Consider the following 22,465-nt stretch of genomic DNA (forward strand, 5'->3'; position numbering starts at 1 on the left):
CATTACTGTGTCGCTGTATGAAAAAAATGGCTGGGAACCGCTGTCTTAAGCATGTTTTGTTTTCTAAGCAAATGAAAAAGATAACTTTATTTTCTATTTCAGGTGATTGACTGGCTTGACAACCATGGAGACGTATTTCTTAGGAAGAATACGTCCATTGGAAAAACATTACAAAGGGCCAAGGCTTTACAAAAGAGTCATGAACATTTTGAATCCGTTGGCCAGGTAGGTTATCATTTATTTATCTTTTTTTTTAATACATAATGCAATTCAATAAATAACAACAAATGATAGTTATGTAATAAAATGGGTACTTGTATGTGATAATTTGATATTAAAAACGTGTCGTAAAAATTAACAAATGGGCAGAATATTCATTCAAGTGGTTTTTATTTAAAGAAAAAAATGTTCATTTACATAAAAAAATGAAACCATTTATGAAACTACGGTGGTAGGTTGTTGTCTTTTGTTTCTCCATTATTTTTTCCCCCCATTATAATTAATATCCAATGAATATTTTCTGTTTCCTAGCTCTTTTTTAATTTGATTAGCACTCGGCATATTCTGGCTGTTTACATCAACTGCTGGTCAAGCCGAAACTGACATCACCGAAATTTAGCATGCAAGATGCAAAAGTAACAAGTATTTTGCTGTTATGATAACGTTTTAAACATTTTGTGTTCATTCATTTTGCCACAATCATGTTGACCTGCAAGATCACCAAAGTTAAGCAACGATGAGCCTGGGCAGTACCAGACAGGTGACCATTTGGGAAGGTTAAGCGCTGTATGTATTGTAGAAATTTCCAGGTTGGTATCTGGGGGCACGTTTAACTCCCTAGGGGTAGACGCATTTCTGAATCAAGACGGAAAGCAACAAGAAACTACCTTAACTTGTCTTCGCAAGATTACCATTGCTTTACAATTTGGAGAGCCATGGTTGCTGAAGCTGTTAAAACAGCAGGGCTGCTGATGCTGACATTCATTACTGTACAACAAATCAAATATTGTAGCCTGCATAGAAAAATTTTAACATCATGATGATCAATTGTGAATCTGATATGGTTGATTGCTCGCTGTTGAAAACAATGCACAAATGAAAATAATTCCTCAACCTGATGCTTTTAGCAATAACAAATTGATTTCAGAATTATACGTTTTTTTGTTTTTTTTTTGTTTTTTTGTTTTTATTTTAAAGTCCATTCCATTTGTGCAGTTTTTTTAATATGAAATTTTCAAGGATGTGAATATTCAAAATCCCAATCAGATTTTAAAAATTTTTTTACACCTTTGTGTGCTCAGTGTTAAAAACATAAGGAAATAAATAATTTTCCAAACTCCTAAATGTTACAACCATTCCATTAGAGGATTGTTTTACTGTAAGATTGAATGACTTCCCCCAAGCTTTAAAAAAAAAAATAATACACTTTACCAAATTATTTTGTGATAATTTAATGGTTGGCCTCTAATTGACATCAATCCCTTAAGAAAAGGAAAATATGGAAAAGAAATTGGAGCGGGAGGAAAGACAATATTTTAAATCCCTCAAAACTGGTTTTGAGAATGACTGACATTTAAACTCGGTTCTGAGTATTATTTTAGTTTTTGTGAGCCTGAGTCGTGATGAAATAATTTTATTTAATAATAAGATACTTGTTAACTAAACTTTTCAAAGAATGTATCTTTTAATTGTTCTTAGCATTTAAGAATTTGAAAATATATCTGCAAACAGAAAAACTATTAGTGTTGGAACGATTAATCAGAAAAATAAAAATTTTGAGGGGTATCAGAATCAGAAAAATTTGTCTATTTTCCAATGCCAAAAACGATTCCTTTTAATTATCTTTTTTTTTTTATTTGATTTTGTTTAAAACAAAATCTTCCACTGCTGGTAGTAATAATAAAATAATAGATATTTATTGATTTTAAACTACCAGTAAAATTAAAATCTAAAGGCATTTTTACATTTGAGAAAATATGTATATATACACATTTAACATGTGTTTTTATTGTAATCAAGAAAAAATAACAACTTTAAAGTTAAATATTAAGAGATTTATAAAGAATCAGAATTAGTAATTGTATCGGAATCAGGAATTTAATACTAAATCAGGGGAAGAATGTTGGAATTGTCCCATTGCTACAAATTATCCTAACACGTCAATTAGACAATCTCAGTTTAGTAAAGTTTTACATTTTTGATTCTGCTCTGCCGTTACTCTATTTGTACAGATTTGCCTTGATTGTTATAAGATTATCAGATGTGATGCTAAGTCAAATTAGGACAGGAGAACCTCCTAGATATAGCATAAAAAATTAGTAACAAAATACAGTACAGTATATAATACACGTGTATATAATTAAATAACATTATAAATAACATCGTAAGGCGGGGCAAATACCGTAACCAGGGACCGGAAAAACATTGTATTCCACATTGTAACCTGAAAAAAACATATCCTAGGGCCACCGTATCCCAGGGTTCTAATGTACATAGTATTTACCAAAAAACCTATTAGTGTGATATGTTCCTTTATTCAATGGTCACACTGTTGTTAAAATCATTCAGCTGGTATTGGGATTGATAGTACATAGAGATGTGACTAGATATAGTGTCTTGATGAAGCGTTAAGAGGATTGGTTTATGGATATACCAGGAAATAATTTTTTGTATCTAACATGCCCACTCTGTTGATCCATATCTTATACTAACTAATCAGGCTGTCTGAAGATACTGGCTTCTTTACTTAAAATGCACCAAATATTGACGTTATTGTTTTTTTTTCTTTTCTTTTTCAAAACTGAATCATGTTCTGCAAAATCAAGAACAAAAATTTCCCCCTACAAAACAACTAAACCAAACAGCATGAATAAATATTTAAAAAAAAAAAATAAAATGAAACGTAAAAAGTTTTGTCCAAAATTACTAATTTCAATATTAAATAACCTAAAAAGGGTTGATATGCTGTAAAACAAGCAAGCAAACCAAACTCCATGAATAAATATTTGGAGAGAGAAAAAAATTTGAAGCATAAAAGCTTTTTCCGAAATTATTGGATTCAGCATTAAATACTCCAAAAGAGGTTGATATGCCATAAAACAACACCAAATTATGTGGCATAGCTGGGGGGAGGGGTGAATAAAAAAAAATAAAAAAAATTCTTAATAAAATTATTGGGTTTGTTTTACAATCCACAGATAAAAAAAACAAATATGTCACACAAACATTAATTGGTTGGATTTTTACCACCATTTTGTTTTTCTTATTTTGAAGTCATTATCAAATCCTAAAAGACGAAAAGAGACATTGTGGCCATTTTTTTTTTTTTCTAACATAGCTCTCAACAGTACTTGTTTTTCAAACCGGGTAAACATTTTACATTAAATAAAAGCACTAAAAACTTATCCAGATAGGTAGAAGTTATTTATCTTGCCTCTAATAACATTTATCTATCTATATATCTATAAAAGTGAACGCGTCTGTGTATCTACATTTCCCTACACAATAACTCTGTTAACTTTAAGTCTACAGACTCAAAATTTGATATACAGGGTACTGAGATTTAGGAAAATCGATGTGATCGGTTTTCGGCCAGAAATTTGGCGATTACGGGGTCAAAGTTCAACGATTTCACCTTTGAGACTCTACCAGACTCCTCCGACAATTTTTGGTCTAAACACTTGAAATTTTAGATATAGGTTCCTTGGACATGGATCTAACTTAATTAATAACTTGATTTGAGCCCAAAACAATAAATTTTAAGGGGTCATAATAGGGGTCGAAATTAAAAAAATTGACTGCTTTTTTATTTTTTTATATATATACCTCAACATACACCTCCAAATACCCGGGCAATGCCGAGCACCCATATCTATAAAAGTGAATGTGTGTGTCTGTGTGTCTACATTTCCCTATGCAACAACTCTGTCAATTTTAAGTCTGCAGACTCGAAATTTGATATACAGGATAGTGAGATTTGGGAAAATCTTTGATCAGTTTTCGGCCAGAAATTTGGCTGTTAAAGGGACAAAGTTCAACGATTTGACCTTTAAGAACTCTACCAAACTCCTTGGCCAATTTTGGGTCGAAACACTTGAAATTTTAGATATAGGTTCCTTGGACAATTTTTTTATTAAATTCTTTTTAAAATTTAAAACTGTGCAAGTGAATTCACAACATGCGTTCCTTTATAATTTATACTGAAAGTTATTAAAAGAAAAAACAATGTGTCATGTGTTGAATTTTCATTTAAAAAAAATGTTAATTTTTAAAATTAATTCTTTTAACTTTAAAAAGTAAAAAAAAAAAAAAGAATTTACTAAAAAATTATTTTAAATTTGTCGTTATTTCTTTTTTCTTTTTTTTTTTATATGTTTAAAAAAATTTCTACAGATTCTACTAATATGTAATTAATGTGTAAACTTTTCTTTTAAAGGTTAAAAATGTGTTTTTAGATATTTATTTTTACAGAAATTAAGGGAAATACCTTAGTACTTAATTTTTGTTTAATATTTTAGAAAAATTTCTCCCTTCTAATAGTTTTCTTAGCTGGAATAATTATTAAAAAAAATAAAATATATTTATGCTAATAACATAGAAAAAGGAAAAAAATAATAGGCTAGTCAAAATCAAGTAATGATATGCCAGACTGATTGTTATTTGGGTCTTACTTTGAAATTCTTACAAGATAATTTTATATGTTAAATTCATAATGATAGTTGATGCGAATTGAGATTTTATAACCTTTTTTAGATAATTTAAGATTTATATTTTATACATTATTCAAATACTTCTCGGGCAGAGTGTTATCAAAATGTATGGATTATTCGGTCATGACCATTGTTTTCACGCTTGATACAAATCATCGACTTTACCAGCTTTTAGATTACTCACTTCTGATTTTTACTTAGTTGGTTACCACTCAGTTTTTTCACCCCCAAACTTTATTTTTCCGTTCTCTTTTTATTTCGAAAATAATTTATTTTTTTGTATTTTTTATAATTTCAAATGTGATGATACATTTTCACATTAAATAAAATCACAGATTATAGCAGCTTTGGATTTTGTCCAGAACTGACTTGTATATTAAAAAATAAACAATATGTATCATGTGCATATGATAAAACGAAAATATCATACTCCAAAGATCATGTACATAAATCATCAAATAAGGAAATCAAATTTTATATTTTATGAGTAACAGAAGAGCGACTGCCTTGTCCAAAAAAAAAAAAAAAAAAAAAAAAAAGTTGACAATAATTCAAACATGTGAGATTTTATGTTGCCATATGAATTCCTATTAAATGCTTAAAATGATTTTCTTTCTAAAAATAGAACTACTTGATCAATTTACATAATTTTTGGAATATGATATTATATTTTAGTTTTGGCATGGGTACGTATGTCATGCAGATTTTTATTTACTTTTGTTTTTTTAATTTAACAGGAATTTTTAACAAGAACTCATTTTTTTTATCTTGTTCATGTATTCATATGAACTTGGATGTAAACAAAATGGAAATTCTTTTAAAACGTGTCATTTCTTTAGCACTTCTGACTATAGTTAATTGTATTCTAGATGTTTGCATTACAATTAAGCACTTCAAGTTTATTTATAGAGAAAGAGTGTTTGAATGTTGGTCAATAGCTTCTCTCACCTATGTCGATTGTCAACCTGCTCATTTTTGTCTAAATTTGGCTTCAACTGCAGACATGGTACTATTTCAATTTTTTATGTAGGCATTTACTTACCTTCTCAAAAAGTGGTCGGGATGATTTTCTTTTTTTCTTTTTTTTTTTTTTTTTTTTTACATGATAGTCACCATTTATCAAGGCCCGAATGCCACTCGCCAATAAGAGTTAATATGTGTAGTGGTCACTGGGATAACAACATATTAATAGTAAGTGGTATAAATGAATTATTGAGGGGGTAGGCAACAAGAATTTGTTTACATTGGACTTGAAGATGATCATATTGTAGTCAGCTTGAAAGCAAGCCAGCGAAACAGTGTACAGGTGGGCAATGCTAAGGAAATAAACTTTGTTCATGGAATTTAGGTATAGGTTTCGGCACAGATAGTGGGGAGAAACTGTTGATAGTTGTAGTAGCTAGACGAGTGTTTTTGTTTTGTTTTTTTTTTTGTGAAAGTTTGGCAAGCGGGGAGAGGGGTAGATTGCAAGTCGGACAAGCACTTGCTATGAAAATAACAATAGAGCGGAGAAAGGCTTGCAACATCTCTCTTATGAGAAAGAGGTTGTAGGGAAGAAAAAAGGGCATCACCTACTTGGTTTTGAACATTGTTAAGACAGGATAGGGTGCTCCGAGGAGCTCCCATCCAGAAATGGCAGCAGTACTCCATTTAATATGGGGTAACTTCTGTTTCTTTCATTCAAACAAAGATTGCTATTTGAGTTAACCTAATTTGCAGTAAATCCTAACCTTGCACCTGAAAAATGTCACCATTTTAACCAGGCATAAAAAGAATAAAAGGATCGACCATGGTTGAGAGCAATCCGAAGACTCCTTTTTTATTGGTTGTTACACTGAAATGTAGAACATGGTGACACTCCTTTTCATGGATTACTCCACTTAACCTTGATCCTTACCTTGTAAAGGTGATATCAATTACCATTCTTTTTTCTAATAAAGACTTGAAAGAGTATTGAACCCTGATCATCTGGCCCATTTTCAGACACTCTTAGGTGTAATATACTTCTCATAATTCATTCAAAAATTGTCAACCTACCTTGTCACCCTTGATATTTTAGAATGCAGTTTTTTGTTTGTTTTTTTAATGGAGATTACGGGCACCCCGGTTTGCTGAAGTGGACATGTTTAACATTTTTTTGGCACTCTGATTTTGATAAGGTTAACTGCTAGACCTCTTGCAGTCATTGTTGACCATTTACTCTTTCCTGCCCCCCCCCCCCAAATCAGCTGTACATATAGCATAATTATGTTCTTGTTAGATCACCAAAGTTAAGCGATGAGAATACCAGGCGCTGTATGTGGGAGGACATCGGCCCCCCCCTCCTCACAAGAGCTGCAATAATCTAATGTCATCATCTCCCCTGACAGGAATATGAATGTGGCTGGGGATCGCTTGAGAAATTGATATTTCCATGAAACTTCCTTTTGGAGGAAGCTGGTTCAACCCGACTAGGATGAGAGCCGTTTAGGTTCGAATTTGATTCTCTATCAGCTGAAGTTATTTTTGTTAAGCTGTTCTCTTAATCAAATTCTGTGCTTTCCATCTATAGTTTCCAATCCTCTCATAATAGTGTTCTGCATCCAACTGACAATCTCATTAATCCTTATGCTCTAGTGGCTTTTAGACCTTAATAAGTGGGGACCTTTTAGTGTTTAAAAAAAAAAATCAGTCTTGAAATGCTTTGCTTTTTACTATCTATAAACTATTTTATTAAAATTTCAATGATTTTTGAGTGTGTGTGAATAAATAAGAAAATAAACATATTGGTTTATGCTGAATTATCCTTTGATTTTGCAATTATAATAATTGAAACTCATAATTAGATTACATCGTAGGTGAAGCGCTCTTTAGCTTTGCTGGGCAATCATCTCTTGATAAAAATGCTGGTCTTTGTCACCTGATTGGATTGACGTTAGGAAGAGTATCTAGCCTATAAAAATTTTGCCTCAAAATTCAAATCTAATAATTTCTTCTTTTTCGGACAACTAGATTTTGGAATTCTCTTCCTGCTTCCCTGACTGTACTTACCTGCAGAAGATATAATGTGAACAGACATCTCGTTGCTCAACTCCCCACAGTTTCCTGTTAGACACAATCCCAAATAGTAGCTTCTTACATTTCAGGTAGCAATATGTCTTGTTTGGGGTTTAAAAATAAATGTTCAAAGCTGACCAGAGATAAGTTTGGAAGTCAATTTCCAAATGCTGTTCAACACATGCCAGTATAAAAAAAAAACAGATATTAAAGTGAATATGATGATAATGAGGAGGAAGAGGTTGCATGATTTTGGAGTTTTTTATCATATACAAACTAGTTGCCTAATCAAGATGTGAGAGTCTGTCTTACTATTCGCTTATTAGGAACACAAAAGCTGGAGCCATACCTTTCCTAAAGATAATGCAATATCTCAAATCAAATTTGAGCCAGAGTTGCAGAATCCGAAGGTATAAGGTCTGACTCTAAAGATTTCAAGAATTCCAACTCGAACTCCTAGAATTCCAAAATATCTATCTTCAACTTTGATTCCTTATTTTAACGTATTCTTATATTCAGTCATAATTGGAATCAGATTTATTAAAAATCTGACTCTGCCTTATAAGTATTCTTACTTGGAAGGAATCTGACCTCTTTCTAAAAAACCTTTGAATCTGCAACTCTGATTGAAACACCACATACTGAGTTCACGGTTAGCATTGGTAATCACCATTTTAACTTGATTTAAACGAGTATAAATATTACAGTAATTCTTTATCTGCTCATTTACATTTTGCATTTTTACTTTGGGATTTTTAAAAGATTCTTGCTTTTTCATTGTTGCGCATCAGATGAACATCATTAGCTTGGGGGGAAAATCTCACTTGAAAATATGCACATAATTATCCACACTGATTTAATCATTTATTGAAAATTGAGATTATTATTATTATTTTTTCTTTCTTTTTTGTAATGAGATTCTACCCTCATTGTCAGTAATTGAGAATATTGATCTGATGCATTCCTAAGGTTCGATAATCTTTAAAAATCAATATTAATTTAAACATTTCGTTCAGTATAGATATTTTGCCCTGTGCTAAATTTAATATATTTCTTTTTCTTTTCTTTCTCTTTTTAAAGATAAAGGATTTTTTTTTTTTAATTTTTAACATTGATATGAGTTTCTATACTAACTTGTTAACAGTATTGAACATCACGATATTTGTGTTAGCAAAGTGAATGTCGAAACGTTTATCGTTATTAATCTTGAATGTTGAGTGGTTGTATCAAATTAAATTGAAGATCTCACCTGTGATTTAACTTTGCTAAAAATAAGATCAGCACAAAAAGTAGCATTTAATTTTCTATCCAATCATGACTAATGTAACAAAAACAATTTACTCCCGTGGTGTAAATACAATGTTCAGTTCAAAGTCTGGGGCTGAAAAAGATCGGAGGTTAAATCAGCCTAAACGTGAATATAACTACGAAATAAAACTTAAATTGAACTAACTTGAAACTATAATTTAAAATTTTAAAAAGTTTTTCCCAATGGATTTTTCTCTATTGAAATATGTTTTTTTATTCATTTTTATTATCTTTAAAGTTGGAATCGTAAGAATACAAATGTGTATGTTGAGTTTATGAACTCCTATCCATTTAAGATATCTAAGCCTTAAATAGTAACGCAGGCTAGCGACAAAACGATATTTACAAATGAATCAAAATGATTAAGAGTTTAATTTGAACTAAGTTAAAATTATAATGTTAACTGAAATCCTAGACTTTCACTTCATTCAATTGCATAAAGCTCAAAGTATTTTTTTCTTTGTTCAATCTATATTGCTGCAGATATGAAAAATTTGATGCTTTGGAGGCCACAAGGTCTTTTACCAAGAGCCTTTACCTCTTGAATAGGGTGTAAAAGAACTTTTTAATCTAATAGTTCCCACACCATCTGCTAAGCTCCAGCCCCTGTTTCATCACTACAGAGTTCCATCACTGTGCTTGTCTTATGAGTACAAACTCCATCCTGTGCTATCAGGGCTGCTTACCTCCTCAATTTACTTCAAGGACTGAAAATACTCTGAGAGACAGCCATATATCAATAAATTACCTTGATTTCAGCAAAGCAACTGACTCGGACAAAATTCCAATCCTAGTGCTCAAAAAGTTGCCATTAGAACTAGCTCCTATACTAGTAAAGCTGTTTAAACGCTGCCTTGGAAAAATATGATAATCTGCACAGTATTTAAAAATACAGGAGATTGGTCTTCTGCATCACGGTACAGACCAGTTTGTCTTCTCGTGAGTAAGTTGAGTTCATGATAGAGAAGTTGTCAATCACCTTGGCAAAAATAACTGATTCAGTGACAAGCAATATAGCTTTTGTACTGTAAGATCTAGAGCTAATGTAATATCACACAGGATCAGTGAATCTATTGACAATAGTCTCATTTCTTTAGCAATAGCTCTTGACATATCTAAGGCATATGATAGGGTTTGGTATGAAACTTTACTCCACAAGATTTCCAGTTATGGAATAGCTGAAAATGTTCTCTCAACCATCAAATCCTTTCTCTCTAATAGGTTTATTAAAGTAGTTGTTGATGGGCAGAAGTCTGAAGTTCACAATATTTACAATGGCGTGCCTCATGGATCCATCCTGGGATAGGAGTTGGAGTTTGGTTGATATTGTGGGACCTATTAGGTTGGAGACTTTTTTTTTTTTTGGACCCTGTCTAAGAAGAGACATGCTAAATGCACCAGTCCAGATGTGGCAACAATACTCCATGCATGGGCGAATGTTGACTTTGAAGAAATACATAATACTGTCAGGTGTGAGTAGTTTTCTAGCATGGTAAAGGGAGCCCACTTTCTTTGAAGTTACCTTGACAAAACTGAGAATATCAAATTTAAATTAAAAAGTTTGTGCAAAGATTTACATCTTGAAAACATGTCAAAAATACTTTCTACTTTAGATGTTGGCAATTGACTTGGGACTGCCCCCCCCCCCCAAACTCCTAACTCTGTAGTCCCTATTTCAAAACAGATTCTACACTTTCTCCCTATATACTTGCCTTCACACAACAGCAGAATTAGACACTAGGTTGGTTTTTAAGATACACTCTTGGTTCAGATAAAAAATAAAAAAAAAACTTGCCTCAGTCTAGAAATATTTCTACTTCACTGACCGAGAACAAAAGATGAAGTATAGCATCAGAACAGATACTACATTTAGCTCCTAAGCAGTTTTTAAATAAAACAATTCTTACTCCCGCCTAAATTACCAATTCCGTCCCCCCAACTTGGTGAATAGATTAGAAAGATTTGTCTTGTCCTAAACCGATTTTAAATATACGAAAAGTAACTTCATAAAGTTATTCTTCTGTAATTTCTTCTCCATGTGCAATCAAGCTAGAATCACTTGTATCTGTTTTATTGATATACAAGCATGTGATCTATTTTGGGCTTTTGTTGTCAATTGCTTTTCTAGACTGATTCTTTTTCAACCTTTGTCTAGCGCAATGTCTTTTTTCTTTCTTTTTTAGTTTAACTTCTTTTTTTGTTAATTCAATTGCAGCTGCTGCCCTTTTGAAAAGTCGCTCTTTTTTCTTGTTTGCTATCCTATTTGTAAATATTCCACAAGTATGGATCAGTTTTAACCTTTTTCTCTTTTTTCACTTAGATCGTAAAAATATCTGCGTCTATTTTTATTTTGATGTGTGTCTATTGAAATTGCTGCATTGAAATTGTAACCAATTTATCAGGTTAAAATTTGAGCACAAAAAGAGCCTTTTTCTTTTCCTGTCTGAGCTCTCGTGATGATTTAAATTTAAAAAAAATTTTAATATAAAATATGGTACACTTTACTTCTTTTTCATCCCAAACATGGCATATTGCCGCTAGGGGCATAAGGGGCTACTATTTAGGGCTATTCCTAACACTGCTCTGCGAGGAGTTGAGCAGCGAGATATTTGTTCACATTATGCTTAAACCAGGGTAGTACAGTCAGGGAAGCAGGAGATGGGGAGGGAATTCCAAAGTCTAACAGTTTGGGGAAGAAACTATTGGAGCAGACGGCTTTCTGGCATCTAGGGACCTCAACAGTGAAGGGGTGGGATTTTGTTGCTTGTCTGGTTAGTCGGGAATATGTATGTCGAGGGGGGGCACAAGTGCTAGGAGTTCATTAGAGCATATTTCATTAAAGGCAAGCATTAAAACAGGCACAGGGATATGACATTGTGGTGATGGGACAGAGATTGGAGTTTGGTCCATTAGATTTGAGACTCTTTTTTTTCTTTTCTTTTTTTTTTTGGACTTTGTCTAAAAGTGAGATACTAGTGATAGCTGCACCAACCATACTCCATGCATGGATGATTGTGGCTTTGTAAAGGTATAGGATTCTCTCTGGTGTAAATAATTTTCTAGCATGGTAGAGATAGGCCTCCATTTTTTGCAGTACTTTTGGCAATGTCCTCAATGTATTTGTTCCAATTCATGTTGTCTGTGAATGCTAAACTGATGAGTTTCAAAGACGAGCTCTCAGGTAGTTAATCCTATGTCTTATCTATTACTAATGGAGATTTGATATCTGTCTGCAACCGAAACTACACAACTACTTTATATCTAAAGCCATTTCTAAAAATCTCCACTGAACCTGAAATAATTTGAATATCGTATGTAGCAGCAAGTCCTGGGAACCTACATCGGAAAGAACATTTGGAAATATGTTAAACACCTTCTACTATAACTGCAATTCCTACAGCTACGCACTTAGAAAACGAAGTTATTAAACCTGACATAGTGATACGAGACAAGGAGAAAGAAGCAACCCTAGTAGAAGGTATGATGCTGAATTAAACAGAGAAGGAAAAGATAACAAAATATCAAAATCTTGTTTATGAAACAAAAAGAAACTGGAATCTTAGATCTTCATTATTCCAGTAATTATAAGAGCAACTGGACTCGTGGAAAAAAAAACAAAAGGAACTACCTGGCAAATATACCCGGTTAACTAAGTGCAAAAGATACTAATAATTGCACTTAAAAAGATAGAAACTTTAAAAGATCTCTCGGTTGGAATGTCTGAGATAGCAGATGAATGTTTGGCATCCCCAGCTTCAATAAAAAAAAAAAAAAAAAAAAAAGCCAATATTTTACTATCTTTCAATGCTTAATTCAATGAGATAGTAGTGTAGTATCTATTCTGATGTCATAAACCATCCTCCTAAGCATTAACTCCCCCTTCTCGGAGGGGGAGGGTAATGTTCAGTCATGATGCCGTCGGCACACGCATTACATTTTTTCTTTTTTTTTTTTTTTTCCTTCATTTAAGGGTTGATGGTGTAGTGTAGTATCTGCTTGTGTGGGCATTATACTCTCCTCCCAGGCATTACCTTTGTTTTGGGGTGAGAGTGTTAATGTATGTTTTCTTATGAGATAATCTTCCCAGAAATTACCTCCCTCTTGCAGGGTGGGATGGTATTCGTCAACAAGAAATTGTCACAAGATTATGCTACCAGGAATTCGGCTTGGAGGGGAGGGTTAGCATACATAAACAAAAAATTGCCACAATTGACTGTTAATTAGCCGACTCAATACGTACATTATTGCTATTGTATAAAATTATTTTACTTTAAACAGAACTGGATGTAAAATTGAGCTATGGATCCATTGTAAACTAAACGTTGTTATATATTTTGTTTGAAGGTAAACTAACAAAATATGTACAACATGGTTTGATAAATATTAGTCTTTCTTTATGTTCTGTATTTGTATTCATAGAAAGCAGTTTCTTCATATGCATGAAGAGTAGAAGATGAATCTTGGGTTTGTTTTCGACGGCGTTATAACTCCTTTCTCCCTAATTTTTACTTTAGTTTTCATATTCCCTGAGATATGCTTTTTGATTAATATCATTTCATGTATCCACATAGAATGTTATAAGCTATAATATTTTATGTAGAGATTTTTAGTATTTATTTCAACAGTGCTCAATACGTGAGTAGAGCTATGTATTTTTTTTTTTTTTTAAACAGGAATCACCACTTATCAAGGCCTGGGCGCCATTTGAGGATAAGGGTTAATGGGTATACATTAGTCAATGTGATTATCGCATAGTAGATATAAGTAGTGGGAATTTTGTAAATTGGATTACTTAGGGGGACGGTTTATTAAGAACTTGTTTATGTTGGACTTGAAGACAATCAGATTGTAGTCAGCTGGAAAGCAGGCAATTGGAAGAGAGTTCCACAGGCGTGCAGTTCTAAGAAAGAAACTTTGTTCATGGAATCTGCATTTAGGTTTAGGCACAGATAAAGAGTGTGGGAAATTATTGTTAGGGGTTTTGGCTAGACGAGTGTTTTTCGTGAAATTTTGGCAAGGGGCAGTGATTGAAGCTGAGCTGAGCTTTTGCCATGAAAATAAGGATAAAGCAGAGACAGGCTCGCAGTGTCTCTTCTGTGGGAAAAAGGTTGCAGGGAAGAGAAAAGGGCATCCCCCACTTAGTTACGAAGTTTATTCTGAATTCTTGTCAAGGCAGGATAAGCTGTTTCTAGCAGCTTCTGTCCAGATGTGGCAACAGTACTCCATCCTTGGCCATACTTGGCTTTTATATAGGGAGATAATTGCATCAGCAGTGAGATATCTACTGGAGCAGTAGAAGGATCCCACCATTTTTCCAGCGACCTTGGCAATGGATTTGATATACATGTTCCATTTCAGGTCAGAAGTAAAGGTCAAGCTCAGAAGCTTGTCAAACCATGAAGCCTCCCCAAGACGAGAGCCATTCATTTCGACCGATGCCAGATTGGCATCAGAGCGTAGATGGTGTAGAGATAGAAGCTTGGTTTAAGTTATGAAAATATACACGGCCATTAAGTTACCCAGACTATTTTATTTTATTCCTTCTAAGGAATCGTCAGGCTAAAATGATGATTCTCTGTGGGGATGAAATGCGGAATATTTTTTGTAACTTAATTGCCATATATTTTCATAACTTATATATATATATATATATATATATATATATATATGTGTCTCCAACTCCTTAGTTGAGTCTGGAACAAAATATGACTCTGACACCTCATCTGAAAAAAATTTTTTTTGGTCTTCATATTCCATGAGCAATGTTTTTGACAAAAGGAGAAGAACTGCTGTTTGGAGGGGGGGGCAGCTGTTGTTTTGAATGGGTTCTATGTGGGTGCTTTCAATCCTGTCATAATATTCATAATCGTTCAACTGTTAATCTGCCGATTTCATTAGTCCTTATTCTCAAGGGTTTTTTGGGGTGTAGGTTGACTTGACTCATCTGTTATAATAGTCGTGTTTCTGTCTGTTCACAATTTGGTTAATATATACAAAAGTCCATTGTTTCACAAATAGATTTTAATACTGAAAACTGACTTTTTTTTTTTTTTTTTTTTTTACATGGGGGTTACCACTTATCAAGGCCTGGAGGCCACTCAGGGATAAGAGTTATTGCATGTACAGTAATCAATGAGATAGTATTGTAGTAATCATTAGTATTGGAGATTTGATAGTGCCTTACATAAGGGGGCGGTTTGTCAGGAATTTGTTTATGTTGGACTTGAAGACATCCAAGTTGTAGTCAGATGGGAAACAGGCAAACAGAAGAGAGTTCCACAGTCGTACACTTCTGAGAAAGAAGCTTTGCTCATGGAAACTGTTTGGATTTAGGCACAGATAAAGAGTGGGAAAAATTATTGACAGTAGTTTCAGTGCCTGATTTCTATATTATTTATTCCAAAGGAATCAACATTTTAAGATGTTCTCATTTGCATATTACATTAAAGAAAAAATCCGTTTTAACAATATTATATAAAGTTGATTTAATTTTTAATTTGATTTGCATTTAATTTATTTTTAATTATTATTATAACCAAAATCAGCTTCGTTTAAAAACACAATGAAGTTTTCATTATTTCCGTTTAAGCTATGAAATTTTATTTCCCTGTTTGAATTTCATAGATGAGGATGACTGTTTTATGTTCCCAAAAATCCAAAATATCGTCATCTTTTAGGAAAATCGTAGCAACTTGATATATTTGGTGTATCTTACATAGTATGTAATTAAACCCTCCACCTGGCAATGTTTTTTTTTTTTTTTTAATTTTTTTTTTACCTTGCAATGCCGGGTATATATACAGCTAGTTGTCAAAAAAAAAAAAAAAAAGATAAAGCATAAGCAAGTGAGGTTATCAAAATGTTTGTATAAAGTGCAGAAAAATAATCTACAGAATTTATTGCGATTTTTTTTTTTTTTTATGTTCAGATTTTCACTTTTTACAGATCATCATATCGTATGAATCCAAAGATTTTATTCTTGGCATTTGTTTCCCTGATGTTTTTCTTGTCAGAATTCTTTCTAGAAAGACGTCAGATACTTACGGGAGGGACCATGAGAAGGTTGCCAACATTCTAAATGAAAGTGATTTTTGTGGAACGAGCTGGATTCGATCGAACTTAAGACAGTTAGGTTCTCAGTCTGTGGTTAACCACTTGACCGCCGTCACCTCCTCACAGAAGATTAAAAAAATATATATTTATTTTAGGATAATACAATAATAAGCCCCCTTATCCACATGTACTTTAGTTGCATGGCTGCCAGGCCCTTTTTTTTTTTTTTTTCTTCATCATTTTGTGTTTGTCAAAATATTGATTTCATTTTATACAAAAAAAAAAAAGATATGACTTCCCAATGCCGGTTTAAATTGAGCTGAAACAGTCAATCTTTTCATTTTCACATTTTTTTATATTTATTTTTTATTTTTTTTCCTCCCCCATTTTATTTAAATGAAAAACAAAAACAAAACAAATTGCTTTCCACATCCCATTAGGTTTGTTGCTTTCGACTTTCTATGAACTAATTCTATGCTTCAAAGGGAGAGAAACAGAAAGAAGAAAAAAAGTCTGTATATTGAATAAATCCACACAAAGTCATCACTTTGTGATTGGAAGAAGGATGCTGCAGGTTCATTGTGACATGAGGGAATGCTTAAATAAAACACGCCTGATTGGCTGATTTACCTAAATATTTTTAAGGTGCACCCAGATTTAATGAAAACACTTTCAGTGTGTGTGTGTGTGTGTGTGTGTGTGTGTGTGTGTGTGTGTGTGTGTGTGTGTGTGTGTGTTTACTGGGTGAGATAATATTACATATTCATACTTAAATTAACGTTTTTGTTTTTATTTTATTTAAAAAAAAAAAAAAAAATTAAAAAATATTTAATTGTAACTTTTATACATTTTGAAGACTAGGCCACCAGTAAACTGTTTAGGCAGTATTTCTCATATCTATTACTTATCCATGTCCTAGCATTGCCTAGGAAAATTGAGGAAACCGAAAGTGCACCTCACAGAAGTGAATTAACTGGAAAGGACCAGAAAGATTCTTTTCACCCAAAATGCAAAGGATTTATCCAAGATATAAAAATATTCATAAACAGAACTGTGGGTAATAGTAATATTATAAATAATCATGAAATTAAAAAAAAAAAAAAATTAAAAAAATTAATATTTAATTAATAAGAGTTCCTTTAGTAAAGCAATGTGCAAATTAGGTAACCTTCGGATGTAGATTGTATTAACATGTCTTCATCTATCATGAATATAAATATGGGCTTTTAATCTGTCAGTGTGATAAATAACTTTATAAATACAGAGATTAAATATATAATTTCTTAGCCATGAAATTGGTTTATAATATTTTTACAAGGTTTTCAAAATCAAAGGATTTCACAAAGTCAGAATACATTGTGATATGATAGTCTTACCATCCTTTCTCTCTTTTCTGACTCCTGCAAGCATGTTCCAGATTCTAACTCTCTACTGTGTGAGTGTGTGTATATATATATATATATATATATATATATATATATATATATATATATATATATATATATATAGATGTTGTTTTGTTTTGGTTTTAGCGATATGTTTTGAATGAATTCAATTATTTACGAAAGTGCATTTTTACCTAAATGCGAGTTGGGAATATTTTTCCCTTTTAACCAATTTGGTACCCCCACATGGGGAGCGGTATATATATATTATTTTTAAAATGTAATTATCCACTGACACGTGTTTCATCGTCTACGACTCATCAGAGTGGCTGTATCTAGCGAGATTCGAAATCGGGACCCAACGGTAATGAGTCTAAACCCTTACCCCTGGACCATCTCGCCGACTGTCTGGATATATCGCAATTTACTTAGATGTTGTTTTGTTTTGGTGATATGTTTTGAATGAATTCAATTATTTACAAAAGTGCATTTTTACCTAAATGATTATTTTATGTATCCTCATAAAATATTACATATCCTTATAACATTTTATGCATCAGTTTTCTTATTTGCTTCAACAGTGCTCAATATGTGAGTAGTACTAGATGGCGAGTTATGAAAATATATGGCAGTAAAGCTACAGATAATATTCTATTTCGTCCCCCATAGGGAATCGGCAACCTAAAATGACGATTCCTTTTGGGGTTGAAACGCAGAGTACTCTGTGTAGCTTAATTGCCATATATTTAGAAATTGATCTTTTTTTTTTTTTCATATTCAAATATGGTATATGTTCCTATTTAAATGCCTCCCCACAAAGGCAAAGTTAGACACAAGGTCAGTGTTTAATGCGAAGAAAATCCAGGGCAAAAAGTGCACTTTGAATTGGAAAGATTACATATGCTGATTAATTGTATTCAATTTAATATTGTGTAAGTTCCTGGGTTCTCATATTCATAACCCCATTACTAATATTTCTTAAGTTATTTGAATATAATAAATCGATTTTAAATTAATGAACCCTCGTGTTTAATGCAACGCAATTATGTGGCGTGTGACCTGGATTTAGTTTTTTTTTTTATATTTTGTTTTTATTTTAAATCCATTGATATTTCTTTTATCAACAGTTTTGATATTGACTTTGTATTTACTTACTTGACTGAATATGTTGAAACAACTTAATGCATGGACATGATTCTTTAAAACGTCTTTTCTTTTTTTTTTTTTTTTTTTTTAATTTTTTTTGTAAAGTGTTATTTGACCAGTTTACTGAATCCTTAATCCACAAATTTTTAACGATATGCCACAGTTCACAATTGGATTATTTATATTTGGATTTCTGATATTTTTCAGATTCATAAATTACTGTTTCAGGAATTGAACTAGTTAATTGGTTGATTGAGTTTGATTTATTAAGCCTTTTGTTTTTCGCAAAAAGTATCTTATAAATTTTATTTATATATTTTTTAATTTAAAATTTATGCTAACCATTGATTTGTTTTTTGTTTTTTTTTTGTTTTTTTATCCTTTTGATTAAAAGTGCATATCTTTCAAAATTAATGGATTAAGAATTTTTCATTTTTTTTTTTTTTTTTATAATTCTTTGTTTGAATTTGATGGATCAATAAATATTTCAATTTAGTCAATTTTATTTTCATTACCTATTTTTCTCATTCCTTAAATTGTGCTAATATATTGAGCTTTTGATCATTTTGATAGGTTAAAATTTTATAGGTTATATTTTATAATCATTTTTTCAATTATATATATATATATATATATATATATATATATATATATATATATAATGATTATCAAACACAAGATGATATAATTTTGATCAAACTGCCAAGATCATTAAATCTCCATAAAATCAGTTTTTATGTTAACACAAAAAGTTGTTATTCCTTGCAATAATAGCCTATTTTAAAAAAAGATTTTTCTTCCACATCCTTTTAATGGACTATACTGTTTGTTTTCAAAAATCATGATTTGATGAGAAATAATAAGCAATTGAAATGACAAAGCATCTCTCTCTCTCTATCTATATATATATATATATATATATATATATATATATATATATATATATATATATATATATATATATAGAGATAGATAGAGAGCTAGCTTTATCCTTTCGGTTGCTTATTATTTCTCATCAACTCCTGATATTTTTTATTCCCAACAAAATAAAACATGACTCATTACAAAAGATGATACATATAAGAACATATATATATATATATATATATATATATATATATATATATATATATATATATATATATATATAACAAAGCAAAAACAACTTTGTTATTCAATCTTTTATAATGCACATGAGAATATTAAGAAAAAAAAAGAGACAAACAATGTCATACATGTATGAGGGGGAGCGGGGCCTGTTCATTACAAGACTTTATGCCAAAGCGATTCCCCACTTTTGAACTAGTGTTAATGATGTTATGTAAAAGAAATGCCAGAATAGAACATACCATTGCAAGTTTCTTCAATGATCAGAAAAATAGGGAGAGTAAAATTAATTCCTTGAACATATGTCTTGCACCACTTTTCTGTGCCCGTATAAAAATTAAAATGAAGATAAAATGCTGCTAAACCTTGTGTTTAAAATCCTTACAATTTTCATCAAAATTCATTACATAACTTTGATTCTAGAAAATGTCTAAAATTTAAGGCTTAAGTTTCACGGGTCTGAAGAAGAAATTGAAATTCAGGGAATCTTGCTTAATTGGTATAAATCAAATTCAATGCAAATCTGAAATATTTGAATTTTCAAATGAGAGAATTTGCTAAAGTCGTAGCACTCCTTCTGAAGTCAAGCCTGGGTCTCTTTGGAGGTGGGCCGGCGCTGAGTCCCGCTGCCACACTCGGGTTCTGCCAACGGCCACCTGATTGCAGATACACTTTGGTGCTGCCTTTCAAGCTGACTTTGAAGATGTGAGGTGGCATGATAATGGCTCTCACTTAAAACCACACCAAAAACCATAACCATAAGTTGTCCGATGCATTGAGCTGTGCCGTCAAGTATTGAACCATCTGAATTTGCATTTTGAGGGTACTGGCAATGGTCCTGTTGTCTGTTGCCATAACTTGGATCGGTAGAGAGCATGAGTTGTACAGTGGTGCATCTCCAATCTCGCTTGTTGAACATTGTGTCACGTGCAGATATGATAGAAGGCTCCTATCGCTCTTGAGATTTGTACACAACTGGCAACTAATAGATGGTCTGCAACAAAGAAGAAAATTGGTTTTCATCAAATGAAAATGAAATCCTGTCGTTTTGTCTATGATGACAACTTTGTTGTACCACACTGTGTATCTGGTTATGAGTAGTTCCCCTCTCTCATATCAAGTTAGAAGATTATAAAACACGGGCAGAAAATTAATAGATTTTTATTAATTATTATTAGTATCTGTTTTACTTTAATGGAATGTGTTATGATGAATTACCCGACAAACCCGTCTAATAGCAAAATCCTACTCCTACATTGTAGAGGTGCCTAGATGCTCGAAAACCTTCTCTGGTAGCTTCTTTCCTCACACTGCTAGATTTTGGAATTCCTTTCCTGTTTCCTTTACTATATTAACACGGAGAAGTTTAAATGTAATGTAAACAGACATCTTGCTTATCTCCTTACATCAGCAGCAGCCTTGCTGTTTTTTTTGACAGCGTCGGCAACCAAATTGTAGAGCCATTATAATCTCGGGAAGATGGATAAAGACAATAGTTTCCCATTGCTTTCCATCTTGATTTGGGGATGCATCTCGCTCTGTAAGTTAAACCATGGCCACTCTCGGTAGCCTCAGTTAAACGTACCCCCAGATACCAACCTGGAAATTTCTATGACTCTTCATGGTACATACGTCTAGCCTTCCCAAATGGTCATCCATCTGGTACTGGCCAGGCTCATTGTTGCTTAACTTCAATGATCTGGTCAGAACTAGTGTGTCAACATGGTTATGTCGTATATTACATAGTCCTCTTGTAAATATGGTCTAAAATAGTAGTTCCTCACGTTCAGGTGACAATATGACTTGGTGTGATGTACAAGAACACGAACACACACACACACACACACAAATAAATAAAATAACCGACATCTTTATTCTCTTGTTACATAGCCCCCTTTAAACATGGTCCTAAATAATAGCCTCTATGTCCAAATGGCAATATGCTTTGCTTTGGTGAACAAGAGAAAAAAATAACAAGTAAGACAGAAGACAAAACCTCTCTTTAAATTCTTCGGGTGTCATACTTAATTTTTTAATCAATTTTTAATATTTTTTATGAAACTAAATATTTGTTTTACTAATTAAAAAATAAATTGAAAACTAATTTTTTCAATTAGATTTTTTATTCATTTTTTATTTTTTTGTTTTACTCATTGAATATGGAAAACTTGAAAAAATATTTCAAAAGCATAATGACTCAAAAACAAAATTGGCATCTCTTTTTTATGAGATTCTTTAAATTTTTATTATTTCAAATATAATTTCTAAACGCATAAATTTTAAGATGTGTCCAAGTATCTCAATTCGAGGCTCTCTGTCAGTTAAGCTCAAGTTTAAAAAATCATCATGATGGAAAGAGTCGTCCCAGTCGACCTAGGAAGAATGCCGCGACTATGACATGATGTCACAACTAATTTTGAAATCGCACTTTTAGTAAACTCGCACAATAATGAAAATATTGTAGAATTCGTTAAACCCTTCCAAAATCAGAAGAAATGAACAAGGTATCTTGTATATATACAAACATAAATCCTGGATCTGGATTAAACGTGTCGGTGCGTGTTGACATTACCGCACCCGCACCATGCTTTGCAGCGTTTATATTCACCAACCGTTATTACAGGTATTTTATTTTATTTTTATCCGCATATATCTTTAACAGTCTGTCTGTTTGAAATAGTATTTTCATGTCTACTATTTGGACAACTGTTCTCATCTTTT

The 22,465-nt window shown here is 32.2% G+C and overlaps 1 protein-coding gene across 11 annotated transcripts in view; it reads left to right on the top strand.

The window, feature by feature from the left end:
• Nucleotides 1–22,465, top strand: part of LOC145248297 (kalirin-like) — an 858,283-nt gene that overhangs the window by 265,186 nt on the left and 570,632 nt on the right. For all 11 annotated transcript variants that reach the window (XM_080110176.1, XM_080110182.1, XM_080110183.1 and 8 more), the window contains one exon: nucleotides 103–225. In XM_080110176.1, the coding sequence (XP_079966302.1) occupies nucleotides 103–225 (123 nt within the window). The remainder of the gene's footprint in view (nucleotides 1–102; nucleotides 226–22,465) is intronic.

Source organism: Euprymna scolopes, chromosome 26 (genome assembly GCF_053919585.1).
Source record: "Euprymna scolopes isolate OS-2025 chromosome 26, ASM5391958v1, whole genome shotgun sequence".
NCBI classification, from domain to species: Eukaryota; Metazoa; Mollusca; class Cephalopoda; order Sepiida; family Sepiolidae; genus Euprymna; species Euprymna scolopes.